Here is a 17,418-nt window from a genome sequence, read left to right as displayed (position 1 = left end):
TGCTTGTAATTTGTGGTGGCGAACAATTAACTTGCTACATTTCTCTTGTTGGAGCATAAGTGTTGGCCGTGGTAGTTTGGTACTGTGATCTGTGAGCTTTTTGATACAACCTTTAGGAGTGAAGTAGCAGTGTGTGCAGGCAAAAGGACAGTATAGTCAGGGCTTATTAAATAACAAACAAAAGCATTGCATCAATAGAGGCATCCCTGTTGAAGAATCTGAAGAAATTATTGATTGATTTGGCAGGAATGCAGGAAAGAAAAACAATGCTTGACACAAGATTGACTTGCAGCTCCAACTTGAGCAAAAGAGATGATATATCCCAAGTGTGATAGAGAAATCAGCAAAAATAGGTGGCTAAAGCCATCAGGACTAACTCCTGGCTCATTGTGACAAAATAGGTTTGGTGGTCTCAGCAAGGAAATAATAAAAATAAAAAACTTGTGCATGTCTGTCAAACAATCCCCAGGTTGCAGTCCAAGGGAGCCTGAATCAGGTCAGGGACAGTGCAAGAATGCAGGCACTGAGACAGCAGTGAACACATTCTATTTCCTCCATCTGTATACCTTGCAAAAATAGCATCTTTGAAAGTGTATGTGCAAATTTGGAATGTGCTATGCTCCTGATCTATTTCTGGATTATCCTGGGTCTGCTTAAAGATTAATTCAGTGTATAAGCACGCTATACTGTTTGGTGGACAGGACTGAGAAAAACATGATGTGCTTCTGTAAAGTGAACTGGGTCAGACTTCAGTCATATGCTCATCCAAAGAACCTGATCTCCTGGTGACTACAGTGCTTCCCTAATTGTGCTGTTAAATTCTGCAATGTCAGCATGCTAGTGCCAGATCCCCAAATGGGACAGTCTGTGTTTGCAAGTAATCAGTGACACACAATATAAAATTAGGCAAAAATGTAAGAAACTGTAAACTGTAGAAACAACAGCTTGGCTGAAAATTATGCCCCAGGGACTTGGTTCACAAATATTAGCAAGGTTTGCAGCTCACTGTACAAACTTGTGGCTAGTTAGATGAGATATAACCAACCTGAATGGATTTTTTTATTTGCAGTTCTTATATACTTTTAATCCCATAGATACCTTTTTTGTTATTTTTGTGTATTGCTTGCCCACTTCTTGGATTTATACTACCACACTGAGTAGTTCTGGCCGTGCTCATTGGATCAAAATATGTGTTTGGAAACACTTGTAGGATTTTACTTCAGGTGCAGCATTAGTACGAAATGCTTAGAAAAGATGTTGTCTTTGTATAGGTTTTTTGGGCTTCATAATGAGCTCAGATTCTTGGACCATTTATTCTTTTTGTTGGTTGCTTCTACATTTGGGTTAAATTACTGAGACATTGAAGCATGACAAAAGGATATTGTCAGAATATAAACATTTTTCTGTATTCCAAACCAGGAAGGTCCCTGACTTTCTAATAAATTCCCTAAGAAACCTATTACTGCCAAATGACAATAGACTAGTTTGCATTCCTGCTTAAACAACTCATAATATTGAGGATAAACTTAAAAACAACAGCTGCTAAGGGAATATAAAATCCCACAAGATCCTTAAGAGATGTGTGCTGCAGAGACACAGAATAGAATGTTTTTTGACAAGTTTCAGAAACCAGAAGAATTTCTAAAAGGCAGTGAGTACTCGCTTGAAACTGGCAAAGGATTTTTTTTTTTCTCTAAAAAAAAATAAAGCATTTTAAGGAATGGACTTGAGCACTGAAAGTGAAATGCTGGCTGATATTGTTACTGTCAGAAGGTTGGAACAGGCTAAGAAGAATTTTGATCAATGTCAGAAACTGTAAGCAATAATCAAGTGCAATTGAAAGTGAAGCTGAGGAATCAAAAGACTGTCCTTTCTCTCCTTTCAGTGATGAGTCAGTTCTCTCCACCCAGTGTTGAAGGATGCCACATTGCTGAAAATTCAGAGATATCTATACCATCATAATAGGTTCAGGGTTCAAACCATCAACCATTTGAGAATGCAAAACTGAAACTAACCTCCTGGATTCCTAGATGTCAGCTGTTGTGTGTAGGAAAACACTTTTTGTATCTGATCTGTTCTGTGGGTGTACTGCTTCTTGTTTTAGCCCTCATTCCAAGCAATAAATAGCACTTTCACACAATCACACGCCAAAAAAAGAAATGTCTAAGTAAACACCAAGTAAAACAAGGGCTGAAAATGCAAAAGTGATTGAGGGTTAAATGAGCTCCACAGGGCTCTTGGGGAGTGTGTTTGGCACATACTTTGCTCTTCCTGGTTCATTCCAGGAAAGGAAAGAGAACTGTGGGGAAAGCTGAAGGGGGGACTTGGTATCAAAAGCAAAATGAGAATATCCAACTAGCTGGCCATAAAGCAGCTGGTGGATCCCTGTGTGCAAAGGCTGGGTCAGCTTTTTGGTGATGCTGGCTCTGTAATTCAAAAGGGTTTGTGCTCTGAGTTTAGCACCCTTGCTAATGATCAATTAATTTTTTTTTTTAATATGTCTTACAGAAAACTTTCAGTAATTCTGGTAGAAACTTTCACTGGCAAAAAGGTACTTGTTAGAACTGCTGGAGGGTGTACATATGTGGGCAGTTAAAACACTTAATTCGGATTTGTGGTTACAGTCATTCTCCTTCATGGTTGTGAGCAGAGCCAGCCATCTGGCACGGGAGTGCCTCCTTCTCATCACACATCTGAGAGCTTCCCACAAGTGAGATTTCAGCTCATTAGGATACTTTATGACCTTGTGGGGATTTGAGAAGAAATACAAACCTTTAATCTCTTGTACTTTCATCTGAGTTGCATGTTTATGTTCTGTTCAAGAAAAGAAATGTGTTTACCGAACTTAGCCTTTTGATTGCATATATACATTAAAGATTTTTTTTTTGTGCAGTTTATTCAGAAGTATTATAAATACCTAATGAATTATTTGGGCCTGCAGCTCTTTCATTGACAGTTGTGATATGATTAGAGGGTTAGAAGTGTGAGCCCTTGCTGAGTGACACTGCTCTTGAGCTGATGGCTTGCTTTATTTTGATAAGTAAAGATGATGAAGTTAGTTTCTGGGTATAGCTGCTTATGGCTGGTTGGTGTTTGTCTGTATCTCTGAAGTACCTGAAAGGTCTTAATGATCAAGATGTTAGATGTAGAGACATGACTGAGCATGTAGAGACATCCTTTGAGCTGTACCAATATTTTCTAGCATTTGTAAAGTGTAAATATTTCTGCCAGTAATGGGTCTGTTAGAATATGAATGGGAAAAGAGCATGTCAGGTGGATAATGCACCAGTGAATTCAGGTCAGTTTTTGTAGAAGATAATTGCAGAAATTGAGGGATTTGTGTCACTTGAGTAAGCTAGAATGAGGTTTTCAAATTATTGATGTGATGAGTAACTAGTTCTGGCTTTTCACCAATTTTGAGGATCATCTGTCAGGTGAGTTTTTTGAATTGATAAATTTATTAACCTAAAGGCCATGTAACCTAAATTATAGATGCCTACAATTTATCATCACCTCACTTTTTAGGACCAGAGGATGAAAAGGGTAAATAAGCATGATACTTGTCAAAAAGTGGTTGCAAAATTTATGTGAATTTATGAAGTATTCGCATGTCGTTATTAAGTTGTAGGGCAGGGGAAACTGGATGGCTGCTAATAATTAGACATGGAATGGCTCCTGTTAATTAGGACAAAAAGTTTTGTAGGTTATTAGATAAATAGTAACAGGCTTGATACTTCTCTTAGCTACTTGGTAGGGAACCTGTCTTAACACTGGCTGGGTTTCAAATAATAATTTACCATTGCTACTGTAAACTCTGTATAAAACAGGGTACTTTCTTCTGCTGTATGAAAAGCTGGAGGAAAAAAAGGAAAAGGAAGCAGAAGGATGAGCAAAAAAGGAAAGCAGAAAACTAGATGATGTTCTGTGCAAACCTACAGATCAATAACAGCAAATATGCTTGTAATGAATTTTACTCTGTTTCATGGGTGGCCAACATGAGGCATATTGCAAAATGCTGCCTGGAAATGAAGGTGAGTACTCAAGCTGAATGTTTCAGTGATAGACAGTTGCCAAGTACTTGTTTCCTATCTGATTTTAAAATTTCATTAATATAAACAGAACAAATGACACTTGGCAACAGTTTGAAAATACAGATTTAAAATAACATGCATATGGTTTTGAAATCTCTTCTAGCCTGTTGTGCTTTTCCTGTGCATTGCAGTGATATGTATAGTGTTTAAAGGGCAGATGTACATTTCATAATAATTCAAAATGGTCTTTAGTTTTTAGATTTGCAAACAACAAAAAAGTAAAAATAGAACACAGTCATCAACTCTATTTGAAGTCCTCTCAGTTATGGCAATTGTGTTTGCTGACAGTTCCACAAGAAAAGCCTCTTTTGGAGGTGTAAGTAATTTACAGAAGATCTACATGTGGAATGAAGTGCACCTAAGGTTAGTTTATGAGCTAGTAATGGCTGTCAAATGAGCCCATATTTTACTGAAATTAAACCCAGAAGAGATCATTACATCATTCAGTACAATCTACTGTGTATTAAGGCCATTCAGTGTTGTCCAAATTTCTCCTCTCCTGAATATTCCCACTCTCAGAAGATGAAAATGTGACTATTGCCAGAGAGCAGCAGCAGACTGAATGGGAATAATGTTCTGATTGCAGAGTGGGAATGGCTCCAAGAATGTTTTGAGGCTGAGAAGGAGGGAAGGGGGATGGCCATAACCATGTGGCCTTTCCTGAAGTGGTTTCCACTGTTTCCACTTGAGAATGTTTGACCAGCTAAAAATGAACATCAAGCAAAACTGCAGGTTTCTCTGGGACCTTTCTCCACTTCGTGTCTGCATACAGGACCAGATGTGTGCTGGTTAATAAATAAACCAGCATGCAGGCCATAGAATAAATGACCCCTTACTTTTTCTGCTGCCTGTAGGATTACATGTGCTGTGTCTGAAGACAGCCACAGCACAGAAAGCCTCTCTGTAAGTGCAGCTGTGCTAGTAGCAAAATTGTGCTTTTGTTGGTAATGTTTATTTACCAACAGAATTTCCCGGGGGCACGATAGGCTATGTAGACAAGAGCATGGCTTTGCTGGTATCACATCTTCCACAGCAGGAATACTTTGTTATATTTTTGAGTTTTTTCTGGCAAAGATTTGTGATGGGAATGTGGTCACAGATAAAAGTGCGTGTCCTTTATCCTTGGAAGCTGCAATCCTCTTCTGCGTGCAGCTAAGCAAGCTCAGCAGCTCGTGTGCTGCCAGCAAACAAGTGCTTATCTGACACCATATAAGTCTGTGGCTGAGGAGGAAAATGATGAAAAACATTCCACAATAAACTTAGACTGGCAGATTTAATATGGCACAGAAAAGGTTAGATACAGGTTTTGTTTTTCTTATTTTTTTTCTTTTTTAGTTTAGCTCTGACAGCATTTAACCCCACAATAACCTTTAAATGTTAATTAGGAAAAAATGGCATGTGTTTCTAGATATTCTAAACACTCCTGTCCCAGAATAACAGGATTTTAGGATATTGGTGCATGCAGGGTTTGTTGTTGTTGTGGAGTTCGGTTTTGGGTTTTTTGCCCTTGGACTTGCTACTGTTAAAAGCAAGAAAAACTCCTGTAGAATACAGGATTGTGGGAGTGTCAGAATGAGACAGGCTATAACAGTAAGGAGCATATTGAGAAAGAATTATGGTTGTGAAGATGAGTTTATCTGACTTTTAACAAGATGTGAGATGCAGTGAAGTGCTTAAAAAAAAAAAGATGCTACTGGAGAGAGACAGGCTTCTCTTTTCCTTAGTGTATTGCTTGCATCTTGCTGTCCTCATGTGCTCTCATCTTTATAATGCAATAGCCTGCTAAGTGATTGTAGATTGAATATTGACCTAGTCCAACTTTGGTAGCCACTGGTGGCCTAAATCTTAATTTCCAAACTGTTCCCTGTCTGGTGGCCACTGTTTTTGGCAGTCTCCATCTTCTGCAGACATCACTTTCCCTGACCCATCAGCAGCTGAGATGATTGTGCGTTGACAGGAGAGGTGGTGCAGCTTTTGCCTCAGCTGTGTGCTGCTTCTTTCAGGAAGAGGTTGAAACACCCCCGTGCCATATGTCCCCCCACATACAGCTAGCTGGACCTCAAGAATTAAATGGCAGGTGATTTATTAGCATTTTGCAAAGATGTTGGGAGTCTTATGCAATATCATTCAGCCTCTAATAGTCTTTGTGTCTAAGGGTATGCAGTACCATCTGTCAGGGTTTTATTCAGTGTCATTCTCTAGCTTAATTTTTGCTCTAACATTCATGCCCTTCTTGTTGTAGCCAGTCTTTAGTAGTGCAGTGCAGGAACAGCCAAGCATTGTGTCCCTGTGCTGTGCAGGATGTGGATTCCAGGGGGGCCAGGTCAGCTGGCAGGTGGCTCATGATGCACAGGGCACTTGTGCTGTGGGTCTGGCACATGTTTGAAACCTGAACTGTAGGTGGGAATGAAGTGCACGTCGTTTATGAAGGAGGATTAGTAAGATTTTCAGGAAAGATGTTAAGCTTGAGGTCATTTCCTTCCTCCTGTTACGCTTTTGAATTTCTGCCAGTAAGATGGGTGAAAGGGCTTATTTTTATCTTTGAATGCTTTGAATTTCAATGATGCCTTTACTTTGAATACAGAGAAGTGGAATTCCACTTTATTCCTGCCATTCTACTGTCATATGTCTGAAGAAATGACTTCTATTTTTTTTCAGTATCTTTGTGTCTTGCATTCTAGTTAACTAATCCTTTGAGCTGCTGCTGTGCCCTGAAATACCACATTGTGTGAGGGCACATGGAGATGCTCTGATCCCCATGCTGAAGTGCTAGTGTACATAAAGAAGGAATCAAAATGTAGGGGTATAATTCTTGGAAAAGATGAAATGACCCGTGTCAGAATATAGGCTGTGTATGAAAATGAGAGCAAGGATTTTCCCACTCTATTATGTTTCAATAGCAAAAAGGTTTCATAGTTCAGTGTTTGGATTGGGTGTATGGTATGGTGTCTGTGCTCTGCTTCTGCAGCTGAAGTAGGAGTGAAGTGTTAGAGAAGTTGATATTATTCTTGGCCATCCTGTCAGTCACAACTAGAAAAATTAATAATGGCTCTTGCTGCATAAAGCAATAGAGTGCAATAAAAGTCAGCAGCATATTAATGTATGTAGTGAGTCATGAGAGGCATACGAGGGAATGCAAGTGGAGTCGTTCTGCTTTTTGCCCACAGCTCAGGGGCAATCAGTGGAGGTAAATGACCCTTAAATTTGGTTGTGGAATAGGAAAAACTGCTGCTGTGCTGTGAGGAGCAAACACCTCTTTGTTTTCTGACCATGGGTCATGATTATGGATGATGATGATTCTTCACTGCTACTATAGCAGGACTGTGGCACCAAAAGACCAAAAGCTGTGTCCAGGGTGGAATTCAGAGTGTTGCCCAGCACCCTCTGGCAGTGCATGAATACCTTCAGGAAGAGCTACAGCAGCAGCTTCTCTTTTGTGTGAGGCTGTAAGAGCATCTCTTGTACCTTTCTCTGCCTCTTTTCTGCTCTTGCTTTTCTCAGTTGAACGCTTGTGTCTTGTATTTCTGTTCCTTTCCAAGTTTTATCCAAAGTGTCCTGAAGAGTAAAGAGAGCTGTGCTAGTAGGATCTTGCAGCTGCTTAGGGAACTTTAAAGACTGTCCAAGAATTTTGTTCTCAGCTTTTTTTGGGGTTGCTCTGTTGGGAGAGAGGAGAGAGGGAGAAATGTTTCCAGCCATTTAGTACGCAGCTGGGTGTTAAGATTTCTCTTATAGTTTTCCAGTTCTGGTGTTCTTTTACCTTCTGTCCTTTGAAGATACAATTCCTAGAGGTGCTCATGCAAGCACAAAGCAATACATTAGCTTTCATCTCTTTGTTAGCAAAGAATCCATCCTAATTTCTTTGACTGGAAGTGTTTTTGAAAAATCTTCAAGTTGAGTAAGAACAGATACTCCTGTAAGAGGCAGAAGGAGTTTTTACTGTTTTTGGGGGTTTTTTTGTGTGTGTTTTTTAAATCTGGGCATTACTAGCAAAATCAAGATTTGTTTTGAGAGCCTGGACCTACAGCTCCACAAGTGTGCAATTTCTTGAAATGTGTGCTGTGAAAAATTTGATCTCAGGCTACAGACCAGATTGCAGATTCCTTTAGGAACCTTTTTGGTTCTTGAGGTGCTGGGACTGCTTTGGCATGGTTTGGGTCCTTGCCACTGGCTGAATGAGTTTTAGGTCAGCTGCAGTTGTTCCACCAGGAGGCCATTGAGGAGTCGGAGCATCTGGAGGAGTAGAGGCTAGTCCAAGCTCCTGAGGTGGCATTTACCACACTGAAAGAGGAGAGGTAGTAATGGAAGCTCTCTGCCACTGCTTGTCCTCCTGCACTCCCAGGAGTGCCCTGTGCAGAGTTATCCTGGGATTAAGGCAGCTCCATGCCAGCCAGATGTCATGGAGCAGTCCCCTCTTCCCTGAAATAACTGGATTTGTGGGGAAGTCATGCGGGAGAGCAAAATACTGTGTAAACAAAAGCCAGCACTCCCAGCGAGCTCCTGCTGTGCTCGTTGCTGTGGCTGCCTTGCCGTCATTTCTAGGATTTCAGGATCCTCCTGTTTACATCAGCCCGCCCGTGCTGCGGGGCCGTGGCCATGCTGAGGAACCCTCCCATGGCCAAGGCAAGGAAGGAAGTGGAGGGAGGATGGGGCTTCGGCATCCTGTACCCTTGGGAGGGGAGTGGCTGCAAATAGCGGAGCCTGAAGGACGTGATACCTTCTGTGCCTTAGCACGCGCTGCTTGAACCCAGAGGAACCTGGGATAAAGGAGGAAAGGCAGATGATGGCGTGGAACTGCTCGGAACTGCCACGGAGCTGGAGAACATCCTTCTAAAAGCCTTTCCTTCAAGTGACAGGAGGAAGGGAGAGGACAGACATGCCTCGTGGAGCTGAGATTATGCAGCAGTGCTAACACACAGCTAAAGCCTCCAAACTTGAGCTGCACGAGCTGGGTCCAGAAGGCAACTTCTGTAGAAAGCACTGGTTGTGATTGGGAACAAGGATGCTGTTTTCTATATCCGTCCTCTAAAACATTACTGTTTTTATTCTTCACTTTGTTAATTGGGCTCTGATGGAGGAATGCAGTTTAGGATCCACAGGCATCCTTTGGAACGGCCAGGTAAGGCTAGAAGGTACAACTAAGTGTTCATCTTTAATTTCAGCAATGGTGCTGTCTTTCATGAGAAATATTTGGTTCTACCAGGTAACCTGTGTTCACAGGCTGAGATGGCAAATTGTGAAAATCAGAGAAACAAGCTCTGGTTTAGTGGTTAATATTTGTTTATATAGTACTAACTGATACCTAGTGTATTTTAAATTGATTGACATAATGTGATTTATTATAGTGATCGCTTGCAGTAGAAACCCTTTAACCTGTTAATTTACTTATTGACTTTCTAGAAAAGGAGTGAGGCCTCAGGTGATAAAATTTATCTTCTCCTTTTGATGTGTCCTGATATAGTTTCCAAGTGCTTTTAAGCATATTTTGGGTATAAGGAAGAAATATATATTTAGTTCATTATATCAGTAAACACAGTTTACTTCTTTATGTAAACACTACTTCTTTATTGATCACCCATGGATTTTTATTTCTAGTATTTCTAGAATTGAAATTATTAGAGGTTACCAAAGTGAAAATATTGCACCAAAGTTAGCATTGCAGACTTTCCTAGTCATTTGCCCCAAATCCACTGTATGTATTCTTTGGAATGTTCTTGTTAGTCTTACATTTTGGTGACAGTCTGTTTTACTGTTTGGAAGTGTGCTCACACTGAAGAGCAGAGTGCAATTGCTGGCATTGAGATTGAGGTATTTGGAAGCAATGCTGTAAAGTGCACGTCAGTTAGGTTTTTGTTTTACATTGGAAATGCCATCCTAGAGATCTCCTGAGGTTGGCTTAAAATCAAGTTCAGAAATATTATCCAATGCAAATTAACCACAAACCTGTTACTTTTAAAGACTAAGTGAAATGATGGAGTAAAATAGGTAGGAGACCCTTCTTGGTAGGGTGTTTATGAGGGAAGCTGATGGCAGATCCACAGATCTCAGCCTTGGACCAAACTAGATGTAGCCTTCCTATTCTCCACCCTTCCAGCACTGCTGATCCTCACTGTAAGAAAAGACCTGCCTAGAGAAATAAATGAGAGTGATGCTTTAAAAGCTTGGTACCAATACTCCTCTTAATAACTGAATGCATTGCATACACCATCTTCAGTGCCAAAAATTTATTGACATCAGCCTAAAATGTGAAAGAAGTCAGCATTCTGACAATATGAACTTAATTTAAAATTTTGAGTTGCAATTGAACAATACAAACACTTCAAAAGATTTTGTGTAAAGCATCTTCCAGAAAAGGATGAAAAATCAGAGACTGGGATGTAAATCCCAAAGGAGGATAAGAGAATTATACAGGGATACAATGGTGTTACCAACGTGATGGATCTTTTCTGAGCTAAGCTGCATGGATTTTTCAAGAGCTGTGAGTTAGCCATATATGGCAGTGAAAGATGAAAATTGTTAAGTTGTATATAATTAAAGTTGACAACCAGAATCTATTAACATCACCTTTGCTCTGCTATGAGCATCTTTATAAATGTGTTAGAGTAAAGAGATCAGAATGCAGAAGTTTGAACCTCTTGGATTGCTATAGCGACCTTTGCTTATTGCACAGGAAAAAATTTAAATCAATGATGTTTCCACACCAGGAATTTGTGACTTCTATAGTGTTTTGGCATATTGAAGAATAAAAATAATTTATGTTGATGGAAGCAACCCTTTAATCACAAAACCTAACGCTACTGTTGACAGAAACTGGGACCAGAAGATGAGTGCTGGTTTGCCTGCACTGTGCACTAGGACTGTAAGGCATGTTTCAGATAATTTATCACTAGCAGTTCCTCTTCATCTGTCCTATGAAAGATAGATTGTTTATCTGTTTGTTGTTTTAATCTATGCAAGATGACTCTGTGAGCTGATTTGTTTCAGGTAGTTTATCCTTTTTTCCTAAGACAGAAATAATGAAAGATCTTAGACACAAAGAACAAAATGTGAACTCCTCAGAAGCCTCCTGACCCCTGATGTCAGCCAGTGGCTTAGCACGGCTTCCAACACTCTGTAACATCCTTGTGCAAAACTGAGAGCAGCAGAAGATAAAACATGATTGTGCAGCCAGATAGGCTGCAGAAATGGGCAAACAGGAGTCACCCCTGACATTGGGATGGGCTGGGGGCTGACTGTCTGCAAATCAGTTTTGCAGAAGAAGACCTGGAGGTCCTGGAGGACAAGTTGAGGGAGAGCCAGCAGTGTGCCAGTGCAGCTTTTCTCAATGCCTGGTTTGGCTGATTGTTTAGTAGTTAAATAAAGAAAACACTGTTACTCAGAATGTTTTTGCTTTACAGAGATTTCAAGGAGCATTACTCAGAGTGAAATTACACACAGTGATACATTTATTGTTACCCACTTTTTGTTGTAAAACATTATCTCAAATACTCTGATTTGTACAGGGGTTGCAGCTCTGAGAATTTCTGTTCTGTAGTATTTTTTGTCTAAGAATTACTGAATATAGAGAGAAAGTGTGCATCTTGCATTGTTTGATTTCTTTCAGAAGTGTAGCCTCACTGGACAAGATACTGATGCAGTAAGACAGTATTTTGTTGCATATTTTATGTTCTGGGAAGGGATATTTATATCTACTCTTTGGCCCAGATTCTGGAACAGCCGCCAGTTTCACAAACAGCCACAATTATGTGCTAAAAGGAGAATAGAACTGCTTAGAATTGAAGTTCCCTATGGAATATATATATAAATATATATATATATATATATATATGTATATGGAGAGAGAGAGACTATGTACACATGTATGTTTGGGAGAAGAGAGAAAATGAGGGAGTGATAATTCTGATGTTACTCTTTGTGCTCTTAAATGCTTCCTCTTTTTTGGTCAATATTTTCATGATTATTGTGTACTTCAGTGTTTTCATGCCATGCACTTTTTTCCTTCAGTTTTTCTTTTTAAAATCCATGAACTGATGTTTGAAGTTATTTTTCCATATGCATTAGTAATGTTATTTTTCCCCTATGTGAATAGCATCATAAAAGTAGAAAAGACCCATCTGTTTCAGAAGAAAGTAAAATCTGACCAAAATAAATTCTGTAACTTGAGTCGATTGCTGACAGGCAATGGTCTGTTAGCATTTTCCATCCCTCTGTCTCCACCACCTTCTGTTGCAGTGGCAGCATGCCTGTGGGCAGAGTATCAATGATTTAGTCTTCATTGCTGCAAAGGAGTCCGTTCCTTCATGAAAGGGCTGAATATCCAGGCACTTCTGTAAATGTGAGATTTTATTAAATAAAGTGAAAGAAAGCATTCTGCCTTCTTGTAACTACCAGCTGGGAATTTGAGACTCAGTTCATGGAGGACCTTTTCTGAAGCTTACTAATATCCCTGTAAAAATTGCCATTGACTTTGCTTTGTGACTGGTTTAAAAAAAACCAAACCAGTTGCTTGTGCCTTGTTGTTGGAAATCTCACCAATAAAGGTGTATTTCATTGCTTCAGGCTTTGTTCACTTGTTGAACAAGATAAGAATAAAAAAGCTTATGGTTATAATATACCAAATATCTTTCCTTCTTCCTGGAATCATGAACAGACTCTTCTACAGTTGATTAAATACAGACCAGATTCAGAACTAGAGCAAATTCAGAATACAGCAAATTCAGAACTAGAGCATGTTACATGAGATGTTTACTGTCAGGAATGTGTCTTCATTTACCTAGATGAAGTGAGAATGCTGAATAGCTTAAAACTCTGTGTTTCAGCTAACTGGAATTTTAAAAGAATCTGCTCACTTGGGTGATATTTTGGATAACCAGGTTTATATGGTGGACCAGAGCAGTCACTAATGTAGTGTTGCTGGAAGTTAAGCTGTATCTCATGGCTTTCCAGTGTTCTGTCTGGAAAAAAATAGGGAGCCTTGGGATAGGAAGGCCCTTTTTACATTAAAAAGTAAACAAATTCATCAACAGTCTATTCTTTTGGTTAGAGTGTCATTGCAAACCACATAGAGATTTTTTTATAAGGCCTGTGGGGTTATTTACAGGCTGTACATTCAATGCTCTACTTTATACAGCTTTGGAAAAAAACCCCAGCAAAAACATGGGTGAGATGCAGCTTTGTTCACTCTGAAAGTTTTTTACTGTAATGAAGAATAAATACATGCAGTTTAGGATTTTACTGCCTGTGTGCCTGACTTTCTGATGCATTCAGTTTGTGTCCTATCATGTTGATTCTGCACGAGAAGTTAAGCCTGAGGGCATTACAAGCTTGAGGATCACAAGTGTTAGGAGAACCCTCCTGTCCCTTCTTGTCATTGAGATAATTGTGAAATTCTCCTGGACGTGTCATGATTATGAGGTGTTGAGACATCAGCTTTCTAAAAATTCTCAAAGTTATCCACGGCTGGAGGCTTTAAAATGTCAGTAGCTTGCCATGACCCCTTCTTGATTCTCCAGAGCTCCTCTAGGTTTTGGGCAGTGTGTAAGTTCTCTTGAGCAGCTGCCGAAATCCAGTGTGTGGTCGTGTTCTGTATGTTGGTTTGGTGGGATGAGATGTACAGACTGCACTCATCATAATTCATGTACACTGAGATGAGCCATCAGAGTGAAAGGGAGGAAGAGAAGCTTCAGTGTGAGCTCATATTTTTAAGAGAAATGTAAGAAAGCTGCATTGTTTTTTAGTGTTTCATAAATGGATATCTAAAATGTAGGCGACAGTTCTGTAATCTTATGTGAGAGTTCCTACCAAAGGACAAAGGAAACTGCTTGAATGGATATGAACTTCATGAATAAAGCCACAGTAGACTAGGTTGTTAGTGAAGTATTTTTAAATTTGTAGAATGCATTCAAATGTATATAATAAAAGGATTTTTTTAAAAAAAGTAAGATTAAAGAATGTGCAGTACCACTGGAAAGAATTAGGATGTTATATTTGACATCATAGGTCTAGTTCTTGTCTAGTCTAGTTAACAAACAGCTGCTGAAATGCACTGGTAAAAATGTCATAATACATACTTCCAAAGAACTTCCTGTACAAAAGAGTTAAGTTGGATTTATGCCAGCTTTGTCCATGTCATCAGAACTAACCTTTTTGCCCTTTAAAACAGCTTTTTCCCCTGTTTTTTTTCATTCATTTGGTGTTCTGGGTGTCTGAATACAGGCTGGAAAGATGAAACGGCCCTAAGAGTTGTGTTTGTTAGGACAAAATCTAATTTGAGAAGGGGTAAAACTGATATTGCTAAGCTGCTCTGCAGATACAGTTTGCTTTGAATGTTTTCTCTGAATGTATGTTGCTGAGTCTCTCCTTTCTAGCTCTGGCTTACTGACAATTCTGCACTTTGGGCCTCTAACTGGATACCCCTATTTACAATTCTGCATTTCCCAGCTAGGAAATGAATGCTAGATTTTCACAGAGCGGGACTGGTGTATAACATGGTGTGGTAACTCTGGGATGCAGTTTCCATCAGCTATACACTTCCAATAGCCTCTCTGTTGGAATAGGGAAGTTTTGGAATTTAATACTGTACCTTGGCAGGTTACCTTTTACAGGAAGCCATATATTTACCTTGGCTGTGTGTCTGTCTGCTCACTCTGCATAAATTGATCTATCAAGTGTACAAGAGAAGCTATTTATCTTTTGCCAGTTAATTTGATTTCTTTATTTTTTAAATTTAATACAGTAATTTTTTGTATTTGGGCCTCTTGGAACAGAAAGCCAAGAAAACTTCTATTTTAAATACTGCTTGCTGAAATTATTTTTTGTCTTCCCTCCTTCAGATGAGAACTCTCCAGCCAATTTCTGGGATTCCAAGAATCGAGGAGTGACTGGCACGCAAAAAGGACAAATTGTGTGGCGCATTGAACCTGGCCCCTACTTTATGGAATGTGAGTACCTATTTATGCAGTGCATATTCCAAGGCAGGTCAGCAGGGTGGCATTTGATACCCATTTCATAAGTCCCTCTGATGAAACAGGGGAATTGATTGTATTGCTCTCGGGGGGAGCATTTTCCAGCGCGTTGTTCTGGGCACCATAAAAACAGAGTTGAGCTTAGAGGTACATTTGTGTTCTAGTGATGTTCTTAGACAGCACATTTCACTTTAAGCGAGGAAAGAGTTGCCTTGTGTGGTGTGATGTAGTATATACACATGGAAAGATGAAGTCCCTTCCCACAGAAGTTCCAAATTTCAGCTGGCCAAATATTAATGGTAAGTGTGTGTGAAGGAAAAGGTAGTAAGCTAATAGTGCTTGCTGATGTGTTTGTTAGTGGGAAGGTTGGATTTGACTCTAGGAAGTGCCAGTGTCCTGTTCTGTTGCATCAGAATTTCTCAGCTGAAGATTTGTTGAGCTGGAAAATCCACTGGGCAGTTTGGAAATACTGAGAGTCTTTTTGTGAGTGAAATAAAAAGCCTTCAGTTGAACTGTGTGGTAGTCAAGCTTCGAATTGAAGAGCTACACCACTCCCTCAGATAAGCAGGGTTTATAGGAAGCTGAACTACTCTGCTGTGGGCTGGGTTTTTTTCTTTGTTGGTTTTTTATGGCTTTTTGATGAAGCTGTGCTATCCTACCATATAAAGCATATGATCCTAAAGAAACCGAGGTTCTAATCGTAGGATGTTGTATCAGAGCTTGCTGGAAACTCTGATGTGCCAAGCATCAAAGTGGCAATCAGTCCCAGAAGAGCTCTGAGTTGCTCTACCACCTGTTTAGCCTCACAGTAATGAATCCTCTTTCATAAGTTAAAAAAAAAATAAAAATACTCCCACTCCTTACTTCACTGCAGTGAAGTAAAACGCTGCAGTGCTGCTTACTGTAGGTCTTGGCAGAAATTTTTATTCCAATTAACTGATAGAATTGTAATACATGTATTTTAAGAGGTGTTGTATACCCTCTACTAAAAATAAATATTAATGCTTCCTATTTCTAGAACTCATCATTGAATCTTGCCAAGTTGCCCTATGTGCTACACAGCATACTTCTCAAAAAAAAAAAAAAAAAAAAGAAAAGAAAAAGGGCCTGAATAGGATAAAATTAAATTCCATTTTAGGAGTTCATTACATTACAATGATTGAACTGAAGAGAATGCTCAAGAAAATAATAAAGATAATTAACATCCCTGGTGCCAAAGACACTGGTATATTAAGGCAGATTAAAATGTCTATTGGTAAAGTTCATTGCCTCATCTTTCTTGTACATGAACTCCTTCAGGGATGTTTGTATCTTTTAGCTGGTTATGTGTTGCTCCATAGTGTATTGAGGTGAGGCTCTTGAAAAATATTTCCATTTCATGTGAGTAACCCAAACTAATGCTTCAAGTACTACTAGTTTAATCAGCTGCAGCTGACTTTTGCAGTTTGCAACTAACTGCACATCACAGTCAGCTGATAGGAAGTGCAGGATGTGTGTTCTTCAGTCATGGTGAGCTTCACTAACAAGGACCTCTGCTGCCATACAATGAACAAGAGACAAGCAATTGTGCAGCAGCTGAGAACTGTAAAAGGGAGTGTTTATGAGCATATGTTGCTATAGCACATGGTATGGTAGATAAATATGTCACCAGTGACACTGGTGTTTCTAGTGAGAGGTCAAAAACTGCACTGAAACACTTTACCAAATTTCTGATTCCACTTTTTAAACGAGAGGTCTGTGACCATGTTTGCTCAGCAAGGTTTTTCATTGTAACTTACAGGTGTTGAAGCAACACTGATGCAACTACAGGCAGCTGCTCTTTTCCATTTGTTTTCTATTCCTCAGCTCAGTAAGTCCCAGCCGGGGCAAACGCAGCAGGTGGCTGCGCCCTCCAGGTACAACCGCGCTGTGGCTGTGGTGCAGCGCCAGGCTGGGTGTGGGAAGAGCTGTGCTGTGGGGTCCTTACCACCCCCTGCAGACCTGGCACTGCCCAGCCTGTGCCAAACTTAGCTCCCCTGTTACCCTCCTTCTTCTGTTGTGGTGGAGATATGATTTGTCTCTCAGTCTAGCACTGCACGTGATGCCCCTGTCACAGCAAGAGGGAGAGACAAATGAGGAGTCTAACATTTCCAGTAAACACGTGCCAGATTATTAAATTTAAGCTATTTCTGATGCTTTAGTCCACCATTGTTTCCCACATTTGGGAAAGAGCTCTCCAGTTGTATATTTCTTATATTTAGAAACATATTTGCTGTGAGGTAGAATACATGAGGTACAGGTCATGGTGCATGGGGTTTATCATATTTGCTCCTCACAGTAATGACATTCAGCAGACTGTTACCAGTATCCCTGCATGTTTGAAGCAG

At 39.8% G+C, this 17,418-nt stretch overlaps 1 protein-coding gene across 2 annotated transcripts in view; it reads left to right on the top strand.

Moving 5' to 3' along the window:
* Window positions 1-17,418, top strand: part of HECW2 (HECT, C2 and WW domain containing E3 ubiquitin protein ligase 2) — a 99,583-nt gene that overhangs the window by 11,944 nt on the left and 70,221 nt on the right. Inside the window, exons 1-2 of one of the 2 annotated variants that reach the window (XM_058809116.1) lie at window positions 8,862-9,207; window positions 14,921-15,028. In XM_058809116.1, the coding sequence (XP_058665099.1) occupies window positions 9,168-9,207; window positions 14,921-15,028 (148 nt within the window). In that variant the 5' untranslated portion in view covers window positions 8,862-9,167. Of the gene's footprint in view, window positions 1-8,861; window positions 9,208-14,920; window positions 15,029-17,418 lie in introns of those variants that run through there. The other variant, XM_058809115.1, reaches the window with a different exon arrangement.

This window comes from Ammospiza caudacuta, chromosome 8 (genome assembly GCF_027887145.1).
Source record: "Ammospiza caudacuta isolate bAmmCau1 chromosome 8, bAmmCau1.pri, whole genome shotgun sequence".
Lineage (NCBI taxonomy): Eukaryota > Metazoa > Chordata > Aves > Passeriformes > Passerellidae > Ammospiza > Ammospiza caudacuta.
The sequence above is the reverse complement of the archived record's forward strand: the minus strand, read 5'-3'. Positions and strand labels throughout refer to the sequence as shown.